General features: G+C 49.6%; 1 protein-coding gene across 1 annotated transcript; it reads right to left on the bottom strand.

The window, feature by feature from the left end:
• On the bottom strand, positions 1-22253 carry MTG1 (mitochondrial ribosome associated GTPase 1). Its single transcript, XM_077126461.1, has 11 exons — positions 22082-22253; positions 21086-21150; positions 17394-17498; positions 15870-15950; positions 15168-15224; positions 14823-14913; positions 10682-10743; positions 9991-10087; positions 9414-9495; positions 1002-1114; positions 1-523 (listed from the first exon to the last, which is right to left on the bottom strand). The coding sequence occupies exons 1-11, from the start codon at positions 22191-22193 to the stop codon at positions 360-362; spliced, it is 1029 nt and encodes a 342-aa protein (XP_076982576.1). The 5' UTR covers positions 22194-22253; the 3' UTR covers positions 1-359.
• Between the last annotated feature and the right edge of the window lie 163 nt (positions 22254-22416).

Here is a 22416-nt window from a genome sequence, read left to right as displayed (position 1 = left end):
AACAGGCCAAGGGGCCTTTTAATCCAGGATTTCAAAAGCAACCACAGAGGACTCCACACCTCTTCTTAAGAGATCCTGCAGCCGTGCCTCCTCCTTGGGTTATGCAGGCTGGATGGCTGGGGAAGACCGCTGCCCTGTCCACCCCAGACCCCACCTGGGCATAGGACAGGGGACACTGCTCGCTGTCCACCCCAGACCACAGCCAGGCACAGGACAGGGGATGCTGGAGAGAGTCACGGGGAGGATAAGAGCACGGAGTTCCTCCATCAGCAGAGGGCTCGGGGGCAAGTGGCCAGCCTGGAATTCCTGGACAGGCCTGGGCAGCCCCGAGTGGGAGCAGAGCCCACAGAGCTGGGCCTTCAGGCCTCTGCCCCGGGAAGCGGGAAGCCCCGGGCCCCTGGCAAGGAAGTCCCCTGCAGGATGTCGCGGTCGAGCATCACGGGACCCAGTGAGCCGCTGCGGAAGGTCCGCAGGAAGTCGCCGGCTGCCGCGGTGTAGTTGGGCTGGACAACATTCACGGGCCCTGTGAGGAGAGGGGTCTGCTGAGGGACCGCCACAGACACGGCAGCCCCCCAGAGGCACGCTCAAAAGCAGGTCAGAATGAGGCCACTGTCCCCAGTGCCAGAAGACACCAAGTCCCCTGACAGGGACCTCAGGAGACCCCAGCGACCCCAGTACTGTCCAGGGCCAGGGTGGGATGGGGGACATGGCCAGAATCCCACCCCACGACTCTGGGCCAAGAGCCTCCTTCCAGAACCGTTGGCAGCCTCGCCACACGCTGCCCATCCCAGGAGAGACAACAGCCCCAGAGCATCCTTCCCCACCCTCCCCTCGCCCCTCTCCCCCCTCTCCCCGCCCCTCCCCCCCTCTCCCCACCCCTCCCTTCCCCTTTTCTCCTCCTTCTCCTTACCCCCTCCCTTACCCCTTCCTGGGACAGCCCAGGGTCCCCAGGACTTGACAGACGGGCCAGTGTCCCCAGCAGAAGGGCATGTCCCACTCACCTGAGCCCGTGAGGACCCTCACCCTCCGCGTCTTCCGCAGCCGCACAGCCACCTGCTTGAGCACGTGCTGCACGTCGTCACAGGCCCCATCCAGACCATAGTGCTGCACGTACCTGCAGATGGACCCCAGTCAGCCCCAGCGGCACGCAGGCTGCCCGTGGGCTGACGGGGTGGGCCGCGCCATGCAGCACAGTGTGGCACCTGCTGACCATCAGGGCCTCGGCTTCGGGCCCGTCCACGGTGCTCTGAGAAGCACCACCACCCCAGGAAAGAGAAGCAGACTCTGAGGGAGACTCCCAAATACCTGCCACCTGCAGGACCACTACTGCTAATTTTGTAGGTGCACTGCAGGATTTGAGAGGTCCCAGAAAACGGACTTCAGTGGAAGTAAAGCAAAAAAATTACGTCTGAAATCCTGCTTCTCTGCAAAATGGAGGAATAGGGACCCTCCCATCTAAGATAATCAGAAACAACAGAAAACAGGTAAATGGCTGCATTTACCGGGCAAGTACCAACCAAGAAAACAAAAGAGCCATTGAAGCTGCCAGCCAGCACCTCTGTGGCCCTGCCCTCATCCCCTCCTCAGGGCAGTGTGGAGCTGGTCAGAGCTTCGTGGGTCCCTAACCTGACCTAGGAACTCCTCTCAGGCTTGGCACAGCCCGTCCTCCAGCCTCACCCCTGTATTTGCACACCAGGCAAATGCAGCTTGGGGCAGCTAAAGCAGTGTAAGAAACAGTGAAGTCGAACAACCCGGGGCAAAGGCTTATCTGCTGTAAGTCCTACAACAGGGCACCAGGGACAGGGAGAGAGTCTATTTCATAGGCAGTGAGGAGAACTCACATTCCTGTGAAAAGGGGAACTCCTGAGCCACTGGCAGGCACAAACCCCAGACGAGACCTGCACTTTGCCCTCTCCTTGATAAGAGGGCTGGACTCAGAAGAGAACTCCAGCCAAGGCAGAGCCAGTGTGCAAAGACTGAAAGGGACTGCTCTGCGTTGGGTTGTTAGGTTTTGTTAGTTTCCAGCACTCAAAGGAATATCTCTCTTAACACAAGCTGGATATAAACTTAAAAAACAACTTAGGGGGCAGTGCAAAAGTGGCTCAGTGGCAGAATTCTCACCTGCCATGCTGGAGACCCGGGTTCAATTCGCACTGCCCGCCCATGCAAAAAAAGAAAAGAAAAAGAAAAAAAAAAAGAACTCAGGGAATAAATCCCATAGTTTAGATTTTAAATATTAAAATATACAACGTGGGGCAGAACACAGTGACTCAGCAGGTAGAGTTCTCGCCTGCCACTCTGGAGACCTGGATTCGATTCCCAGTGCCTGCCCATGTAAGAAAAAATAAATACACACACACACACACACACACACACACACACAATGTGCAAGAAAGATTGCAAGATGAAAAAAGAATCAGAAAATGATGGCTCATCCAAAGGAATAGGATAAAAATCCAGACACCACGACAAAAGAGATCACACTTAGAACATACCAGACAAAGACTTTTAAAAAATGATCCTAATATGCTCAAGATGAAGGAAAATACAGGAAAGAACTAAAGAATATCAGGAAGACAATGAATGGACAATTTGGGAATCACAATAAACAGAAACTAAAATTTCCAAACAGAACTTGGAGACCACAATAACTGAAATTTAAAATTCCCTAGAGGGGTTCAACAGCAGATGGGAGCTGCAGAGGAATCCATGAACCTGAAGATAAGACAACTGGAATGGGTCAGGCTGAGGAGCAGAAAGGAAAAAAGAATTACAGGAAGCTAAAACAGCCTAAGATTCCTGTGAAACATCATCAAGCACAGTGATACATGCACTGGGATTCTGGAATTCCCAGAAGAGAAGAGAGAAAAAGGCAGAAAGAATAGTCAAAGAAATAATTGCAGAAAACTTCCCAAACGTAGCAAAAGACATGAATATGCACATCCAAGAAGCCCAACAAAACCCAAGCAGGATAAACTGGAGGAGAAATATGCCCAGACGCACAGGACGCAAACTGCCAAGTGCACAGGCCAGGGTTCCAAGAGCTGCGTGGGAAAAGTTATGTGCTGTGTACAGATTAAGTTCCATTTTCTCATCATAAACCATGGAGGCAAAAAGGCAGTAGGATGAAATACTTAAAGTACTGAAAGAAAACAATGACCAACCAAGAATTTTATATTTGGCACACCTGTCAATTCAAAAATGAGGGGGACATGAAGACGCTCCCAGATAAGCAAAAGCCGGGGCATCCATCGCTGCTCACCTGCCCTAGAAGCAGTGCTAAAGGGGGCCCTGCAGACTGAAGGGAAAGCCCAGACAGCGGGTCAAAGTCACAGGGAGAGAAGCCAGAGCCTAGATGGAGGGAACTTGTAAATGCCAGTGCTATTGTACTGTACCTTCTTGTATGTGACTCCACTTTTTACTTCTTACAGGTTCAGAAAAAGAAATGCACAAATAGTAATGATAAATCTACCATTAGTAAAATACAATGTAAAAAGAAACAATTTGTAACAAGTACAACATAAAGGTGCAGTGGCAAAGAGGTAACTTGAAGTTACATGGTCCTAAATATGCCAAAAGAGCTAAAGGAAAACATGAACAACGAACTAAAGAAATCAGGAAAGTGATGGGTGAACAAGAAGGGAACAGCAGCAAACAGGGGGAAATTGTGAAACAGAACCAACCAGAGCTGAAGGCCACGGTAACAGAAATGAAAAGCAGATTGGAGCTGGTGACAGAATCAGTGCCGAGATGGGACCAGTGAAATCCCAGCCTGATGAAGGGAACGGAGCCTGCCCACGCTGTCCAGCGCATCAGAATGCACACTGTGGGAGTTCTGGGAGAAGAGAGAAAATCCAGAACACAATGGCAGAACACTTCCCAAAGTTAATGGAAGACGTACATATACACATCCAGGATGCTCAAAGAAACTCCAAACAGGATAAAGCCAAACAGACCCACATGGCAGTATATACTCAGATTGTCAAATGCCAAAGATAAAGAGAGAATTCTGAAAACCCCAAGAGAGAAGCAACATGTCACATCCAAGGAAGCCCCAATACCATAACATTAAGTGCTAATTTCTCATCAGAAAACATGGAGGCAAGACACTGGTAAGACATACACAAAGTGCTGACAGCAAAAAATTTCCACACAAGAATTCTATACCTGGCAAAACTCTCAAAAATGCGGGATGGATTAAGACCTTCCCAGATAAACAAAAGCTGAGGGAGTCTGAGTCACCACTAGACCTGCCCTATAACTGAGGCTGTGCCAGTCTGAATCTCTTGTAGACCCCAGAAAAGCCATATCCTTTAATCCTCATTCAGTATTGCTGGGTGGGAGCTTTCTGATTGCTACCGTGGAGATGTGACCCACCCAATTGTGGGTGGTAACTTTTGATTGGATGGTTTCCATGGAGATGTGTCTTCACCCATTCAAGGTGGGGTTGCTTACTGGAGCCCTTTAAGAGGGAGCCATTTTGGAAAAAGCTTTAGAGCCATGAGAGTCCATGCAGCCAAAGACCTTTGGAGATGGAGAAGGAAAATGTCCCTGGGGGAGCTTCATGAAACAAGAAGCCTGGAGAGAAAGCTAGCAGACTCTGCCATTGTCTCCATGTGCCTTTCCAGCTGAGAGAGAAACCCTGAATGTCGTCAGCCTTCTTGAATCAAGGTATCTTTCCCGGGATGCCTCAGACTGAACAATTCTATAGGCTTGCTTTAATTTGGACATTTTTACAGCCTTAGAACATGTAAACTTGCAACTTAATAAATTCCCCTTTTTAAAAGCCATTCCACTTCTGGTATATCACATTCCGGCAGCCTGCAACCTAGAACAGATGCTTAAGGGAGTTCTGCAGGTTAAAAGGAAAGAACACTAGGTGCACGGGTAGTTCAGTGGTTAGAATGCCCACCTTTCATGCAGGAGACCCAGGTTCGATTCCCAGACCATGCACCCAAAAAAAGAAAAGAAAAGGAAGAAACACTACACAATAGATCAGAGCTGCAGAAAGAAAGATCTCTGGTAAAGATCATGACATGGGAAGTATAAATGCCAGTGCTATTATATTTTTTATTTGTAACTCTGCTTTTTACTGCCTACAGGATCTAAAAGGCAAATACATAAAATAGAATGATAAATCAGTGGTTTAGGACTCTTAATGTATAAATATGTAATTTGTGACAAGAATTACATAAAGGTACATGAGATGGAAGGGGATAGGAACTTAGTTTATGGATGCTATTGAAGTTGTTAAGTTGGTATCAAAGGAAACAAAACTGTTACAGTTTATAGCATGTTAAATTTAAGCCCTATGGTAACCCTGAAGAAAATAGAGAATATGCAAACCTCCGAGAGACAGAGCACAAAACTTAGCATTAGGGGTTGGGGCAGGAGCAATGGAGGGCTAATGCAAACAAGCATAGGGATTCTGTTGGGGGTGAAGGGAGAGTGCCAGTACTGAAGTAATATCGTCATGTCGGCTACAATAAAAGATGGGATGGTTTATGCTGCATATATGTTTCCACAATATAAACAAAAAAGAAAGAGAAACTAACAAAATAATGACAATTAAATGCAATATATGATATTAGATAGGCTCACCAGGACAATACTGGGACATGAGGTAAAACTAGGATATAGAACTTATAGAGAGAATATAAGTTTTATGTCAACGTTAAAGTCCTTGAACTTGAAAACTGCACTGAGGGTGACCATGGAAGTGAATACCCTTTTCTGTAGGAAATGTACATGGGTTCAAGGACCATGACGCATGCAATCTGCTCCTATGTATTCAGAAAGCAGTGGATGGATGGAAATGCAAAAGACCTATTACGGACGGACAGACAGATGGACAGACAGATGATATGGCAAAGGTACAAAAATGTTAAAATTGGTGGAGCTGGGGTATTTGAGGGTTGAAGTTCTCTTCACAGGGTTTACAGTATTTTTACAAGTGGCCTGTAAATTTGAAATGATTTCAAAATAAAAGGTAAAAAATTAAAAGTGAAAAATGGCAAGTGTTGGAGAGGATGCAGAGAAATAGGAACACTCATTCACTGTTGGCGGGAATACAAAATGAAGCAACCACTGTGGAAAGCAGTTTGGTGGCTCCTCAGAAAGTTAAGTATAAAATTACGATATGACCCGGAAATCCCACTCCTAAGTACATACCCAAAAGAACTAAAAGCTGAGACTCAAACATATTTGCACATTGGTGTTCCCTGCAGCATTATTCACCATCATCAAAAGATGGAAGCAACCCAAGTGTCCACCCACAGATGAGTGGATAACAAAATGTGGTCTGTGCATGCGCTGGACAACTGCTCAGCCACAAACAGGATGAAGTTCTGATACATGCAATGACCTGGATGAGCCCTCCGGACATCAAGCTGAGTGAGGTGTGCCAGACATTGAAGGGAGGATGTGCTATGACCTCATGACATGAAATAATTACAATAAGCAAATCCACAGAGTCTGGGTCACCAGAGGCAAGGTAGGTGGCAGGGAAAGGGGAGTTATGCCTTCACAGGCAGAGTTTCTGTGTGGGGTAGACAAAAAATCCGGCATAGGGTAGTGGTGATGGTAGCATAGCAGTGCGGATGTGATTAACAGCACTGAATTATGTATTTAAATGTGGTTATAAGGGGAACTTTGGGGTTGTATACATATTACTAAACTAAAAATTTTTTAAGAAACAGGTCTGTATAAGAGTGAACTAATGTAAACTATGGGTTACAGTTAATAACACAATTATGATAATGTTCTTTTGTCATAAAGGTTTCATGCTAATGCAAAGTGTTAATAAAAGGGAAAATTATGTGTAAGACGGAAATATGGAAACTATTTTCTGCATGATTTTTCCGTAAACGTACAACCTCTCTAATAAAAAACAGTAAATGCTAGAACGGCAAGGAGAAATAAACAAATCCATAGTTATAGTTGGAGATCGCAATACTTCCCCTTCTCAACAGTCAATAGTAAAGTAGAAAGAAAATCCGTAAAGTAGAAATTATAATAAAGATTGGATGGACTTTGATGAAATAGAAAACAGGAAAATTCAATGAAATCAAAAGCTTGATAATCTTCTGGAAAAATCAATCAAACTGATAAACCTCTAGCCAGACGGATTTCCTTAACTTGACAAAGGATATCTATGAAACAGTTAGAACTACCGTCCTACTGAATGGTGAAAGACTGAAAGCTTTCCCCTGAGATCAGGAATAAGACAGAGATGTCTGCTTTTACCAATTCTAACCAACATTGTATTGGAGGTTCCGGCCACTGCAGTAACGCAAGGAAAAGGAATGAAGGTCATCCAGAATGCAGAGGGACAAGTAAAGCTCTAGAGTGATAAGTGCTCTCTAGTCACAGCTGATGTGATCATTAGGTACAAAATCTGATGTAATCAGACTAAATAAATGGAAAGATATACCATATTCATGGCTCAAAAGATTCAGTATTGTTAAGGTGTTAATTCACACCAAATTGACCAATAAATTCAATGCAACACCAATTTAAAAAGTTGTTTTTTTTCCTACAGAAACTGATAAACTGGTTGTAAAATTCATATGAGAATGCAAAGGACCTATTACAGGCCAAGAGCAACCTTAAAAGGTTGGCGAGCAAACACTACTTGATTTCAAGTTTCATCTCAAGGGTACAATAATTAAGACAGCCAAACAGATCAATGGAACAGAACAGAGTCCAGAAATGCTCACACAAAAATGGGCAACTGGTTTTCAATAAAGGTGAAAAGACAATTCAGTGTAGAAAGACGATCTTTTCAGCAAATGTCCCTCAAACAACTGGTTAGCAGTGGGCAAAAAACTCAACTTGAATCCATATCTTGCACCATACACAAAAAAATTAATTCAAAAAGGATAACAGACTGAAATGTAAAATCTAAAACTACAAATCGTCTACAGAAAAACAAATGAAAAAAAACTGTAAACCTGGGTCAGGCAAAGACTCCTTAGATATGACCACAAAAGCATCATCCATAAAAGATCTAATTGATAAACTGGAATCCATCAAAATCAACATCTGCTCCTCAAAAATCACTGTTTAAGGCAATGGAAAGATAAGCCACAGACTCAGAGAAAATATTTACAAACCATCATCTCTGATTAAGGAGTTGGATCCGGGATTTACAAAGAACTCCTACAGCTCAGTAAGAAAAGAAACAACTCAGTTCAAAAACAAAAAATTAACTAAAGATTTGGACATTTCCATAAAGAAGACACACAAATGGCAAATAAGCACATAAAAATTACTCAAATTCATTAGGTATTAAGGAAATGCACAATGAACCACAGTATAACCCACTGCCCGCTTAGATTGGCTAAAATTAAAAGAATGACCAAACCAAGTGTTGGTGAGGATGCAAAAGAATAGAAGTGCACCCCCTGCTGGTGGAAACATAAAACAGTATGTACAGTGGTTTTGGGAAACAGTTTGGCAGTTTCTTAAAAAGTTAAATATGCCCTTTATCCAGGGTATGGACAGATGAGTAAAAAAAATAAGGACAAAAAAATAAATAAATAATGGGGAGGGATAAGAGGTTAAAAAAAAATTGGGTAGACTGAAATACTAGTGGTCAGTGAGAGGGTGGGGTAAGGAGTATGGCATGTATAGGTTTTTTCTTTTTTCTTTTTATTTATTTTTCTAGAGTGACACAAATATTCTAAAACTGACCATGGTGGTGAGTGCACAGCTATGTGATGATACTGGATTCTCTATACGTGTGAAGATGTCTCAGTAAAAAAAAAAAAACAAACAGTAAAAGTTAAACACACGCCCACCACAAACCCAGCCCAGCCACTCATAGTTGTCCACCCGGGAGATACGACAACATATGTCCACGCGAGGACTTAAACATGAATGCAGCTTTATTCATAATTGCAAAAGTGGAAACCCAAACGCCCATTAGCAAGAGAACGGACAGACAAACTGCGGCATATCCTGCAATGGAGCACAGCTCAGCCACAGAAAGGAAGGCCCTGCTGATACGCTACAACAGGGAGGAACCTGAAAACAGGCTGCATGGGAAAGGTTAGACAAGAGCACACACTGTGTGATTCCATTCTAGAAAAGGCAGCATGTGGTGACAGAAAGCAGATGGGTGGCTGCTTGGGTGCACAGGGTGGGGTGGGGGTGCCTGGAGACGGGCAGGGAGAGGAAGACAGAGGAGCAGAAGGAACCCCTTGGTGACAGAAATGCTCATTTTCTTTATGGTGACGGCTTCATGGATGTGTCCACACGTCAAAACTTATCAAACAGAACACATTAAACAATGCACAGATAATTATATGTCAGTAATACCCTAATACTGCTGTTTAAGGAAAAAAACTACATTTGGCTAGGACGAGAGGGAAGGGGTCAGTGCCCCCTGCCACGCACGGGCAGCCACTCACCTGAACAGCTGGTGCTGGTTGAGGGTGAAAAGGAGGTAGTCGGCCATGGTCTCCTCTCCCACCAAGTGGTCCAAAACCGTTCCTGTGGAGCCAGCACAGGGGGTGAGGCAGCCCCAACATCTGCGTCTTCACGAGGTCCTACCTGCCCACCCCCGGGTCTCAGCCCCAGAGACTGTCCGGTGCCCAAGGAAAGGCCACAGAGAGGACAGCCCTCCTGTGAGGGTCAGGACACGGGCTGACGTGGCTGCGCTTAGCCTGCTGAGCACATGCCCTCGGCCACGAGCCCGACCTCACTGCTTCCTCACCCGTAAATGAGAACAAAGGTCTCTCTCTGGCAGGAAGGCTGCGAGGATGAGGGGTCAAGACAGCGTCCAGCACACATCACTGCGAGCTGCTCCTGCCAACGTTGCTTAAGAAACGTTCTCCAAATACAGCTTAGAGAAGCAGCTGGCAGCAGCCAAGGGTGAGTGAGATCATAATCCTGCCAGGTCCAGGGGTCCCAGGCCAAAGGCAGCAGGTGGTGCCCTAAAGCAAAGCAGGGGGCCCAGAAACCACCACACCACAGCCCCCAGCTCACCACACAGGGCCAGCTTCAGGCCAGTCTCTACACTTTCGATCCGAGGGGCCAGCACCCCAGGAGTGTCCAGCAGGAACATGAGTGGCCGCTCACACACCTGTGCAGGGAAAGAAGGACAAATGGGCCGAGACAGCAGCCTCAGACCAGCCACCGCCCACCAGGCATTTCACAGGGGCTGGGAACCCCAAGTGGGCCCAACAGACTCAACCTGACCCCATGGACCTCAACTCTGGGAGAAATCCAGCCAGGCCCTAGGGAGCGAGGAGCCACCTGCACACACATACACTGACATTTCCAGTATTAATTCATAGGATCCAATAGTAAGTAAAGGCATCAGCTCCCCAACAGCTCTCAGAGCCTGTCCTTCCAGTAGAACCAACAGGGGGCACGTGCAGAAGTTGACCGCCTCATAGATGGAGAGAATCGGCTCGGTTGAACTCCACCCTGACCACTGCGTGGCCACCCTGAGCCTCAGTTTCACATCCGTGAAGTGGGGACAAGAATGCCTTCCCACAAGATGGTGCAACGACTGGGACAGGGCCCGGCACATGCAGAGCCCAGTGGGAGTGGACAGCGGCCAGGAGGAAGGGACACAGGCACAGGATGGTGCACCAGTGGATGAGCCACCAGAAAGGGCCAGTCACTGATGGGGGGGGCGCCACCCCTGACCCAGCAGCCAAGGACCATCTACCTGAATCCTGGACATCACAGCTCTGGTGATCCCAGGCTGGCCACCCACCCTGGTGGCTTTTCCTGCAGGATGAAAAGGGGCTGTCAGATGTTTGAGGCAAACGAGGCTTGGCACAGAGGCCACGAACCAGTCAAGCGCCACAAGCAGACATGGAGACACGCAAAGGTACAGAGGAGCTTCTTGAGCCCATCTCTTCTCCAATGTCTCCCCCCAGCCGCTCAAGCAAGGGCTCTTCTCGTGCTGGACAGAGCAGCTGTGCCTGGGCCCACCAAAAATGTACTAGGACCCACCGCCCATGCCCGGGGGCCGGGGGATGCTCAAAAGGACTGACACTAGAGGCCAAGCCCGCGCCATTCCCTGCCTCCAGAGTGGACTCTGAGCCCCTGGGGCAGCACCTATGCCTATAAAACTGCACCCCAGGGCATTGCGCCCAGACCAGGGCCAGGTCTGTGGGGATGAATGCCAGCCTCGTGTGGTCTGGGCAGAAGACCAAGCTGCCCTTGCTCTGAGTGCCACGGCTTCCTTGGGACCAGCTCATCACGTCCCCAAGGAAAGACTGCACCCCCCTTGGCGGAACCAACTAAAGGCAGGAAGGGGTGCATGAGGAGCTCAGTGGTAGAATTCTCGCCTGGCATGTGGGAAACCTGGTTCAATGACCTGCCCACACACTCAAAAAAAAATTAAACACATAGTGCTGTGACAATGGGATCTTCACAATAAAAGAATGAAATGTGACCCTGTGCTGGTTTGAAAGGAAGCATGCCCCCTAAGAAAAGCCATGTTTTAATATAAATCCCATTTCATAAAGGTAGAATAATCTCTATTCAATACTGTATGTTTGAAACTATAATCAGATCATCTGCCTGGATGATGTGATTTAGTCAAGAGTGGTTATTAAACTGGATTAGGGGATGACATGTCTCTACCCGTTTGAGTGGGTCTTGATTGGTTTATTGGAGTCCTATAAAAGGGGAATAAGAGATTCAGAGAGAGCAGAATGATGTAGCCATGAGATGCAGAGTCCACGAGCCAGCAACCTTTGGAGATGAAGAGGGAAAATGCCCCCCGGGGAGCTTCATGAAACCGGAAGCCAGGAGAGGAAGCTAGCAGATGATGCCGTGTCCGCCATGTGCCCTTCCAGATGAGAGAGGAACCCTGAACTTCATCTGCCTTCTTGAACCAATTATCTTTCCCTGGATGCCACAGATTGGCCATTTCTATAGACTTGCTTTAATTTGGACATTTTCACAGCCTTAGAACTGTAAATGCGCAACTTATTAAATTCCCCTTTTTAAAAGCTATTCGGTTTCCGCTATATTGCATTCTGGCAGCCAGTAAACTAGAACAGAAACAGGAAGCCAGGAGAGAAAGTTAGCAGATGATGCTGTGTTCACCATGTGCCCTTCCAGCTGAGAGAGAAGCCCTGACCCTGTTCGCCATGTGCCTTCTCACTTTAGAGAGAAACCCTGAACCTCATCGGCCTTCTTGAACCAACGTATCTTTCCCTGGATGCCTTCGATTGGACATTTCTATAGACTTGTTTTAATTGGGACATTTTCTCAGCCTTAGAACTGTAAACTAGCAACTCATTAAATTCCCCTTGTTAAAAGCCATTTCGTTTCTGGTATATTGCATTCCAGTAGTGAGCAGACTAGAACAGACCCCTACCACATACTATACCAAAAAAATAGTAAGGGCAAAAAACAGAAACAAAAGTACTCAAATTTAAAAGCAAGAAGTAAAACGATCTGTTTGCAGACAATATGACCTTATATACAGAAAATCCAAAGGAATCCACATGAAAACTACTAGAGTTAATAAACAATTTCAGCAGAGTACAGCAGGGTACAAGATCAACATGCAAAAATAAGTAGTGTTTCTAGATACTAGCAGGGAACAATCTGAAGAGAAAACATTAAGAAAACATTCCATCTGCAACAGCATTCAAAAGAATATAATACCTAAGAATAAATTTAAGAAGGAGATAAAAGACTGGTACACTAAAAACTATAAAACACTGCTGAAACAAATTTAAGACCTAAATAAATGGTAAGATGGCCCACATTCATGGATTAGAAAACTTAGTACTGCTAAAATGTCCACAGTATGTAAAGCAATCTACAAATTCAATGCAAATCCTATCAAAATAATTCCCAAATTCAAAGGGAATTACAATAGGCCCCAAACAGAAAAACAATCCTGAAAAAGAAAAACAACCTTGGAGAACTCACATGTCCCAATTTCAAATTTTATTACAAAGCTACAGTAAACAAAACAGTGGTGTACTGGCCTGAAGACAGATAAGGAGATCGATGGAATAGAACTGAAAGTCCAAAAATTAGCCCAGACAGCAATGGCCAGCTGATTTTCCACAAGGGTACCACATGCATGCAATGGGGGAAACAATCTCTTCAATAAGTGGTGCTGGAAAAACTGGACAGCCACAGCAAAGGAGTGACGTTAAACCCCTATCTCACACCATTTACAAAAATTAACTCAAAATGGATCAACAGCCTAAATATAAGAGCTAAATCTATAGAACTCTTAGAAAATAACACAGAAGCACACTTTTGTGACCAGGGGTTCAGCAATGGAGTCTTAGACACAATACCACAAGCAACAACAACAAAAATAGGTAATTGGATTTCATCAAAATCTAAAACTTTTTTGTCAAAGGACAGTATCAAGAAAGTGAGACAACCTACAAAATGGGAGAAAATGTTCAAAGTGTCTATTGGATAAAGGAATAATACCCCAGAACATATAAAGAAATTTTATAATACAACAACAAAAAGACAAAGAATCTAATTTAAAAATGGGCAAAGGACTTGGGCAGAAATTTCTCCAATGGAGACAAACAAATGGCCAATAAACATATGAAAAAAAGTTAAACATCATTAGCCATTAGAGAAATCCAATCAAAGCCACAGTGAGATACCACATCATACCCACATGGATGGCTACTATTTTAATAAATAAATAACAAATATTGGAAAGGATACAGAGAAATTAGAACTCTAATGCCTTGTTAGTGAGAACTTAAAATGGTTCAACCATTGAAAAGCAGTGTGACAGTTCCTCCAAAAGTTAACCATAGAATTACCCTATGACCAACAATTCCTCTTCTAGGTATATACTCAAAGAAAGTGAAAACAGGTTCTCAGACAGATCTTGTATACCAGAGTTCATAACAGCATATTATCCACAATAAAAGATGGAATCAACCCAAGTGTCATCAACAGATGACAAATGTGGTACATAAATTCAAAGAATATTATTTGCCCATAAGAAAGAATGAAATTCTGAGACATGCTGCAACAAGAAAAAAACTAAAACATTATACTCAGGGAAATAAACCAGACAAATAAGGAAAAATATTGCATAATGTCACTTATAACAGCTCTCTAGAACTAGCAAATTCACAGAGATAGAAAGTAGACCAGAGGTTACCACAGGACAGAGGAGGAAGTAAGCGGGAGTGTTTGGTGGCTAAGGTGTTTGTGAAAATAAGTAATAAATAACAAAAAAAATTTTTTAAACTAATAAAACAGTAAGTCTAAATTAATGTTAAAAAAAGAAAGTAAAGGTCACAGGAGTAAGCAAAGTGGGGAATTCTATTCTAAGAATCAGAAAATAACTAAAAAACAAGGGAACGAGTCCCTGTGTGTCATACAAATTGGCTCCTAAGTTTCCAATGGAACTTTGAAAAAAAAAAATCATTTAGGGTCACTGCAACATGATTAGAACAAAAAGCTTCCCAGAGTCACAATTTGAAGGAAAGCACTCATTCCCAGTGTGCACATTCAGATTAGAAAGTCAGCCTTTCAGCCTAACATAGCTCATAATGCTTTGAATTATCTGGACCAAAGACATTTAAACAAATGTGAAAACAAAATGATCTGAAAAAGTCTGAAGGCCACCTTCATATTACAGATCTGAAGAGAGAAAACAAGCTAAGTAAAAACCGCAGACCTGAAGGGCCATCTCCCCACGTCACCCTCTCAGACCCACCGGGTCTGTCGCAGGGAGAGCTGGCAGGGCCCTCAGCGGCTCTGGGGACACTCTGCCGTGGGGCAGCAGCAGCCAGACCGGCCGCGCTCACCCGCAGCTCCTCCCCTCCCGTGGGAGCAGGGCGCCCTACCTTTCCGCAGGTGCTGCCTCCTCAGAGAGTTGATGAGTGAGGACTTGCCCACATTGGGGATCCCGATGACCATGAGGCAGAACTCCAGATTCTGCGGGAGTCACACGGGCCTCAGCCCAGGGCTGCTCCTCCCTGGGTTCCCCCAACCTGACCAGGCCAGTTAAGAGCGGCAGGAACCGAGGGCAGCATGGGAGGGGGGAGGTGGTGCACTCCCGCCCACGCCCAGACCCAGCTCCGTCCGGGGGTCGCTGCAGGACTAAGTCCCTGCGGTCCAGCAGGGGAGCCTTGGGACCCCCCACCAGAGGGGCTGGTGACCTGCCCCCACCCCAGGCCCGACCCACAGACCTCTCCCCGGTGATAGCGGTAGCTGCGCCCAATCAACTCCGTCACAATCGGGATGACCTGCAGACAAACCACAGGCACACACCACGTGGCTCATGGGTCTGAGGTTGGCTCCACCTGCCACCTCAAAATACCTGGATTACGAATCCCCAAGGTTTCCCTTCTCGGTTACTAGTTAAAAGGACAAAGACCTCACATCTGAACTTTTATTTCACACAGCTTCATACTGAAACCTGGCTTCGTGTTTAATTTCTGACGTCCTGTTTAATGTCCTAGCGCCCAGAATCAGGAAATATGAATTGTGCCCAGTTGTCCGCCCCTGGTCTGGGGTCACCTGTGCACGCCCACGCCCACACCCACCGCTGTTCACAGGCAACTACCCAGGGCACGCTGCAGTGAAGGTTGTGTCTGCAACTGCCCTCCAAGGAAGAGGCACACTCAACGGGGAAATTCTACCAAGGGTTTTAATGTTAACAACACCAGAGTGTGTTCTCGCAACCCTGTAAAATCCACTGCACATTTCCAGGACGGAGGGTAAGGAGCCCCCAGGCCAGAGCCCACCCACATGCAGCGGGAGGCCAACTCAGGGATCATCTCCAAACTCCGCTTCTTCTTAAAGCATGATCTAAAAGACGTTTTTCCTTTAACGCATTTAAGCAGAAACAGCATTTAAGCAGAAACAGTATAAGTCAGAAAAAAGCCTACCTGATCTATATTTTCATCCTTTACACAGTCGGTAAAAATGACATTTTCAAGGCCTTCTCTTTCCAAATGTTGCTTAATTTTCTGAAAGAAGCAAGACATTTCCATCTCAAAGACTAAATAAAGATATGGATGATGGTGTGATATGATAAAAAGGGCCTGGAGTCAGGCTCTGCTCGACCAGCCACTCGGTCACTGATGAGCTGAGTGGAACAGGGGTCCGGACGGACTGGAGCCAGGCAAAAACGAGGCCCGGCCTGGCCTTGAGACGCCTGGAGCTGGTGCAGGGACAGAGGTCAGGCATGTGCCTGGGTGACGGTGCCACACCAGGTACAGCACGGAGGGCATGGCGTTCCAGAGGAGGACGACCAGCCAGTCAGGGAAGGACCCAGAGCGGCTGCCCCCATGGGGTGAGGTTGGGAGGGAGGGCCTCTGGGCAGAGGATGCTGAGCTGATTCCAGAGCACGTGGAGCACCTCATAAGCCCAGCAGTAAATCAAGGTGAATATAAACTTAATACTAAGTGAAATCAGCATATGCTGAAAAAAGTTTTTAACTGGTAGTTTATTGTTTGACTAAGTACTGACCTAAAAATCTGATTGACTGCACAAATGAACAAAAAGAATATCATTATTTTAGCTATTCATCATGATGACGCAGATTAAGACTTCCACTCGAATCTGCAATCACCACGCACTGATGCATGGGGCATCCTGTGTCCTCCGCCGTGACTGTCCCCACCATCTCGACCTTCACTGAGCTCCTGTCCCACGCTCTGGCCCCAGGGGTCCTGGGAGACATGCTCCCCCCTCCCACTCCCTCCAGATGCATCCGTGCTGTGGAAAGTTACCTTGCTGCACCCACCTGTCCACTGAAAATAGCATTTTAAGGCCAGAGATGATCGTTGCAAGATTTAAGAGTCTCAACTAGCAAAAGCAAGTGAAACAATGTGACTGTGTGATTGTGAAAACCTTGTGTCTGATGCTCCTTCTATCTACCATGTCAACAGACAAGTAGAACATACGGAATAAAAATAAATAATGGGGGAGCAAATGTTAAAATAGATTCAGTTTGAAATGCTAGTGATCAATGAAAGGGAGGGGTAAGGGGTATGGTATGTATAGTTTTTTTTTCTGTTTTCGTTTTATTCTTCTGTTGTTTTTTATTTCTTTTTCTGGATTGATGCAAATGTTCTAAGAAATGATCATGATGATGAATATGCAACTATGTGATGATATTGTGAATTACTGATTATATACATAGGACGGAATGCTCATATGTTAAGAATGTGTTTCTTGTCATTTTTTTAAATTTAAAAATAAAAAATTTTTTTTAAAATAATAAATAATAGGGGAACAAATGTTAAAATAACAACAACAAAAAAAAAAGTCAGAGGGAAGTGAGCTATTGTGAGACGCCGAGCAGGAGCAGTTCTGCAAAGTCGGTCCTCCGGGTCCGCGGAGTCCCAGCAGTGGCCCTCAGGAGGACCCATCCCATGCCGCGGAGGGCATCAGGGAAGAGCCTTTACCTGCTGCTCCGTCAGGTCTGCCAGGTCCATCTTGTTGAGAACAAGCAGGTGAGGCCTGAGGCCAAGGACTTCCTGAAACACAGGGTTACGGCCTGAAAGTGGGATGTTGCAACATTAAGGCAAAATTCCTGTAAAACTTTACCACCCAACGAACTTCGTCATATGTCGGTAAGTAGACTGGCACCAGCTTCAGAAAGCGACCTCCAAAAGGAGCCTGCTGCAGATGAGGAGGCCCAGTCTCAGACCAAGGACACGCCAGCCGGCCCGGCCCACGAGCAAGGAGCCACGCAAAACAAACCCAGTCCTCCTTCCCAGGTCAGGAAAGTGCCTTGTCCTCACTGCTCAGTACCAAAGGCCACTCTCCGGGCTGCAGGCCAAGAGGCAGAGGCTGGAGCGGGGAAGGAAGCGCCATCGATGGGCTCCTCAGCTGTGATGATGGTGGCAAAAACAAAAAAACACCGGGCTCGTCTTCCAGCTGCCAAGCACACCAGGTCAGTGCATGGGCCGGAAACTCGCCAAGTCCCAACTGCTGTGTCTCAGGGAAATGCTCACAGTACTGGGCCGGCTTGCAGGCCGCAGAGGCCACACCACAGGCCCTGCCACCCGCCTTATGGAAACCCTTGTTACAGCTTCTGCACACACTGCGCTGTGCACCGCCACCAGCCCCTCCTCCTTCCCGCACATACTGCCCTGTGCACTGCCACGAACCCCTCTCCTCCTTCCCGCACACACTGCCCTGTGCACCGCCACCAGCCCCTCTCCTCCTTCCCGCACACAGTGCCCTGTGCACCGCCACCAGCCCCTCTCCTCCTTCCTGCACACACTGCCCTGTGCACCGCCACCAGCCCCTCCTCCTTCCCGCACACACTGCGCCGTGCACCGCCACGAGCCCCTCTCCTCCTTTCCGCACACACTGCCCTGTGCACCGCCACCAGCCCCTCCTCCTTCCTGCACACACTGCCCTGTGCACCGCCACCAGCCCCTCTCCTCCTTCCCGCACACACTGCCCTGTGCACCGCCACCAGCCCCTCTCCTCCTTCCCGCACACACTGCGCCGTGCACCGCCACGAGCCCCTCTCCTCCTTTCCGCACACACTGCCCTGTGCACCGCCACCAGCCCCTCCTCCTTCCTGCACACACTGCCCTGTGCACCGCCACCAGCCCCTCTCCTCCTTCCCGCACACACTGCCCTGTGCACCGCCACCAGCCCCTCTCCTCCTTCCCGCACACACTGCGCCGTGCACCGCCACGAGCCCCTCCTCCTTCCCGCACACACTGCGCCGTGCACCGCCACGAGCCCCTCTCCTCCTTCCCGCACACACTGCGCCGTGCACTGCCACGAGCCCCTCTCCTCCTTCCCGCACACACTGCCCTGTGCACCGCCACCAGCCCCTCTCCTCCTTCCTGCACACACTGCGCCGTGCACTGCCACGAGCCCCTCTCCTCCTTCCCGCACACACTGCCCTGTGCACCGCCACGAGCCCCTCTCCTTCCTGCACACACTGCCCTGTGCACTGCCACCAGCCCCTCCTCCTTCCTGCACACACTGCCCTGTGCACTGCCACCAGCCCCTCCTCCTTCCCGCACACAGTGCCCTGTGCACCGCCAACAGCCCCTCTCCTCCTTCCCGCACACACTGCGCAGTGCACCGCCACCAGCCCCTCCTCCTTCCCGCACACACTGCCCTGTGCACCGCCACCAGCCCCTCTCCTCCTTCCTGCACACACTGCCCTGTGCACCGCCACCAGCCCCTCCTCCTTCCCGCACACACTGCCCTGTGCACTGCCACCAGCCCCTCCTCCTTCCCGCACACACTGCCCTGTGCACCGCCACCAGCCCCTCTCCTCCTTCCCGCACACACTGCCCTGTGCACCGCCACGAGCCCCTCTCCTCCTTCCTGCACACACTGCGCCGTGCACTGCCACGAGCCCCTCCTCCTTCCCGCACACACTGCCCTGTGCACTGCCACCAGCCCCTCCTCCTTCCCGCACACACTGCCCTGTGCACCGCCACCAGCCCCTCCTCCTTCCCGCACACACTGCGCCGTGCACCGCCACCAGCCCCTCTCCTCCTTCCTGCACACACTGCCCTGTGCACCGCCACGAGCCCCTCTCCTCCTTCCTGCACACACTGCGCCGTGCACCGCCACGAGCCCCTCTCCTCCTTCCCGCACACACTGCCCTGTGCACCGCCACGAGCCCCTCTCCTCCTTCCCTCACACACTGTGCCATGCACCGCCACCAGCCCCTCTCCTCCTTTCCGCACACACTGCCCTGTGCACCGCCACCAGCCCCTCCTCCTTCCTGCACACACTGCGCCGTGCACCGCCACGAGCCCCTCTCCTCCTTCCTGTACACAGTGCACCGTGCACTGCCACGAGCCCCTCTCCTCCTTCCCGCACACACTGCGCCGTGTATCGCCACCAGCCCCTCCTCCTTCCCACACACACTGCGCCGTGCACTGCCACCAGCCCCTCCTCCTTCCCACCAGTCAGAGACCCTGAGACTCGGTTAAGGGCCCAGCACGGGCTTCTCACCCTTCCCTTCTGAGTTCCTAGCATATTGCTGCTACACCACCATTTTCAGCTCCTAATGGGGCCAGCTGTGAATCCTCCACGCCTCCAGCTCCTCCTCTAGGCACCCCATGAGACAGTGTATCCCACACCCCATGACAACAGGGCTTTGCATAAAATGCACTCTTCCCTCAGAGGGTAACCAATCCCACTATTCCAGAGCACCAAAAGCCTCCAGACTTCCTCTCCTTGATGTTAAGGCAAGTGTCCACCATCAGAGATTCCTCCCCCCACCCCAGACGAGGTAGGCTGTCCAGGTGCCCTCTCATCGCAAGTGTACTGAGTCATTACTACAGACTTAGTTAGGTTTTAGTAACCAGATATATAATGGCCAGTAAATATTTCTTGCCAGCATGACACATAACGTATAAACTCAGTCAACAGCAAAGATACTTAGTGCTTCCCAACAAGCTTTCACAGTGAAAACGGTTCCTAAACCTCCACTACTATTTCCAGAGGCTGGGCAGTGGACCAAACAGCCACAAACGCTGCTTGTCTGACTCAAGGCTGGCGCTGTCTGAAGGGTTAGTTCTGCTGCATTGTTTTCACAAACTCCACTGGAGCTTCCCAGGCATGTCAGTAACAATCCACAAATCAACACCTTCATTCAGAAGGAGAAACTAAGCCTTTCCCAAATGTAATACACAAACAGGTTCTGAAAAGTGTAACCATCATGGAGAGATCATTACATCCCGCCGTATCATTCACCAAGCACACGAGGAAAGACCTGGCTGTGGGACATTTTAACTGATGCTCCGTATCCTACCTCGAGGGTTCCATTGTCAGACCAGACTCAGGGGGCTGAGCATGCTATGCAGGCAGCCCTCCACAAATGACGCTGCTGTGCATCAACACGGGGCTTCAAAAACTATGTGATGCCTGGACCCCACACCTGGGATTTGGACTTAATTCTGGAATGGGCCCCCAGCACAAGGTATTTTGAAACGCCTCCCAGGTAATTCTAATGTGCCACTATGTTGAGAACCCTGCTTTAAAGGCCAAAAGCGATGCCAGGTGGGTGGGCCCAGACACAGGAGGTGGATGCTTCCCCAGGAATGCGTCCAGCCTCTGCAGTGCCTGCGGCAACAAGAGGCGCCTCCCGCGCACAACGAAAGGATATCCGAGCATCATGGACCTCGACAACGCAGTCCACCAACTTCAGGCTGCTCTGCATCTTCTTCAGCCCTGGAACACAGAAAGGCACAATGCGACAGGCCCGTGACCTCTTAGGAGCCATGGAAGATGTGTTTTAAATTGAACCACCAAACCACCATCAACAACCTGAAAGAACCCCCGAGCAAAGCGCAGCAAGCCGAGCGCCTCCCCTCAGGCTCTGCACCCGGGAGGGCAGCAAGGGGAAGTGCAAGGCCCCTGCCACAGGTGGCAGCTGGACACAGGTGAAAACAGGCAGGAGCTGGTCCCATCCCCATCACCTGACACTGAGGGGGCTTCAGGTGGACTATCTGACCCCGTGGGTCGTGGCACCGGCTGTGAGCAGAACCGCGCGGCCTCACTGGGCTCTGGACCAGCGAAGCCGACGGCGCCCGGAGACCTGCGCACACTTTCTCACCCCGTGCTCCGGCCTTGCCTCAGCTGGCGTTCACCCGAACCCTCCAAGCACCCCACTGCTGTCCTCCCACGCCAGCCCCGGGCAGCCCCTCAGCAGCAGCCACACCGGCATTTAGCGGGGGGCTGGCAGGGGCGTCTGCTTATTGCCTGCGACACGGCCGCAGGCGGGGCGCCCACGGCGGTCAGGGCCGGGCCAGGGGCGCGCAGGGAGGTCAGGGCCGGGCCAGGCGCCTCCTGGGCGCCAGGGGTCAACATGGTGACACTCCCGGAGAGCGCAGGCGGGAGAAAAATGCCTGCGATGGCGACACCTGGGCCGCCGCGCGAGGCTCCCCGCAGCCGGCCAAGCGAGCGCGCGCTCCAGCCGATGTGGGAACACGGGCAGCGGCATCCGCGAGGGCAAGAGGGGCAGGCCCGGTTCCGCCGGCGCTCGCCCCGGGTCCCCGCGCGGAGGAGGCGGCGCCGACCGGCCACGTGCGCGGAGGCTCCGCCTCACTGGAGGGCCCTACCGGGCCGCGGGCGCCACGCGGGCCCCAGAAGAGCGCCTCACCCTTGGCCATGTGCCCCGGGAACCAGCGGGCCACGTCGCGACCCGCCAGGGGGAAGCTCTCCCGCCAGGCGGCCCGGGCCGCGCAGCCCAGCGCGCGGGGGAACAGCCTCATGGCGCAGCGGTGCCCGGAAGCAGCCGCCGTTCCCGCGAATGTCCCAGCCGAGCCCGGGGGCCGCGCCGGGCTGCGCGTGCGCACAACGCGGCGAGGGGGCGGGGCAGCGCTAGGCGGGGAAGGGGCGGGGAGGGGCGGGGCGGGGCGGGATCCCGGCTCCTAGCCGGCCTGGAACTTCTTAGGTGTCCTGGTGGGTTATTTAGTTATTAAAGTGATTCATAGA

Source organism: Tamandua tetradactyla, chromosome 13 (genome assembly GCF_023851605.1).
Source record: "Tamandua tetradactyla isolate mTamTet1 chromosome 13, mTamTet1.pri, whole genome shotgun sequence".
Classification (NCBI taxonomy): domain Eukaryota; kingdom Metazoa; phylum Chordata; class Mammalia; order Pilosa; family Myrmecophagidae; genus Tamandua; species Tamandua tetradactyla.
Note: the sequence above shows the minus strand (reverse complement) of the source record. Positions and strands in the feature narration are given on the sequence as shown.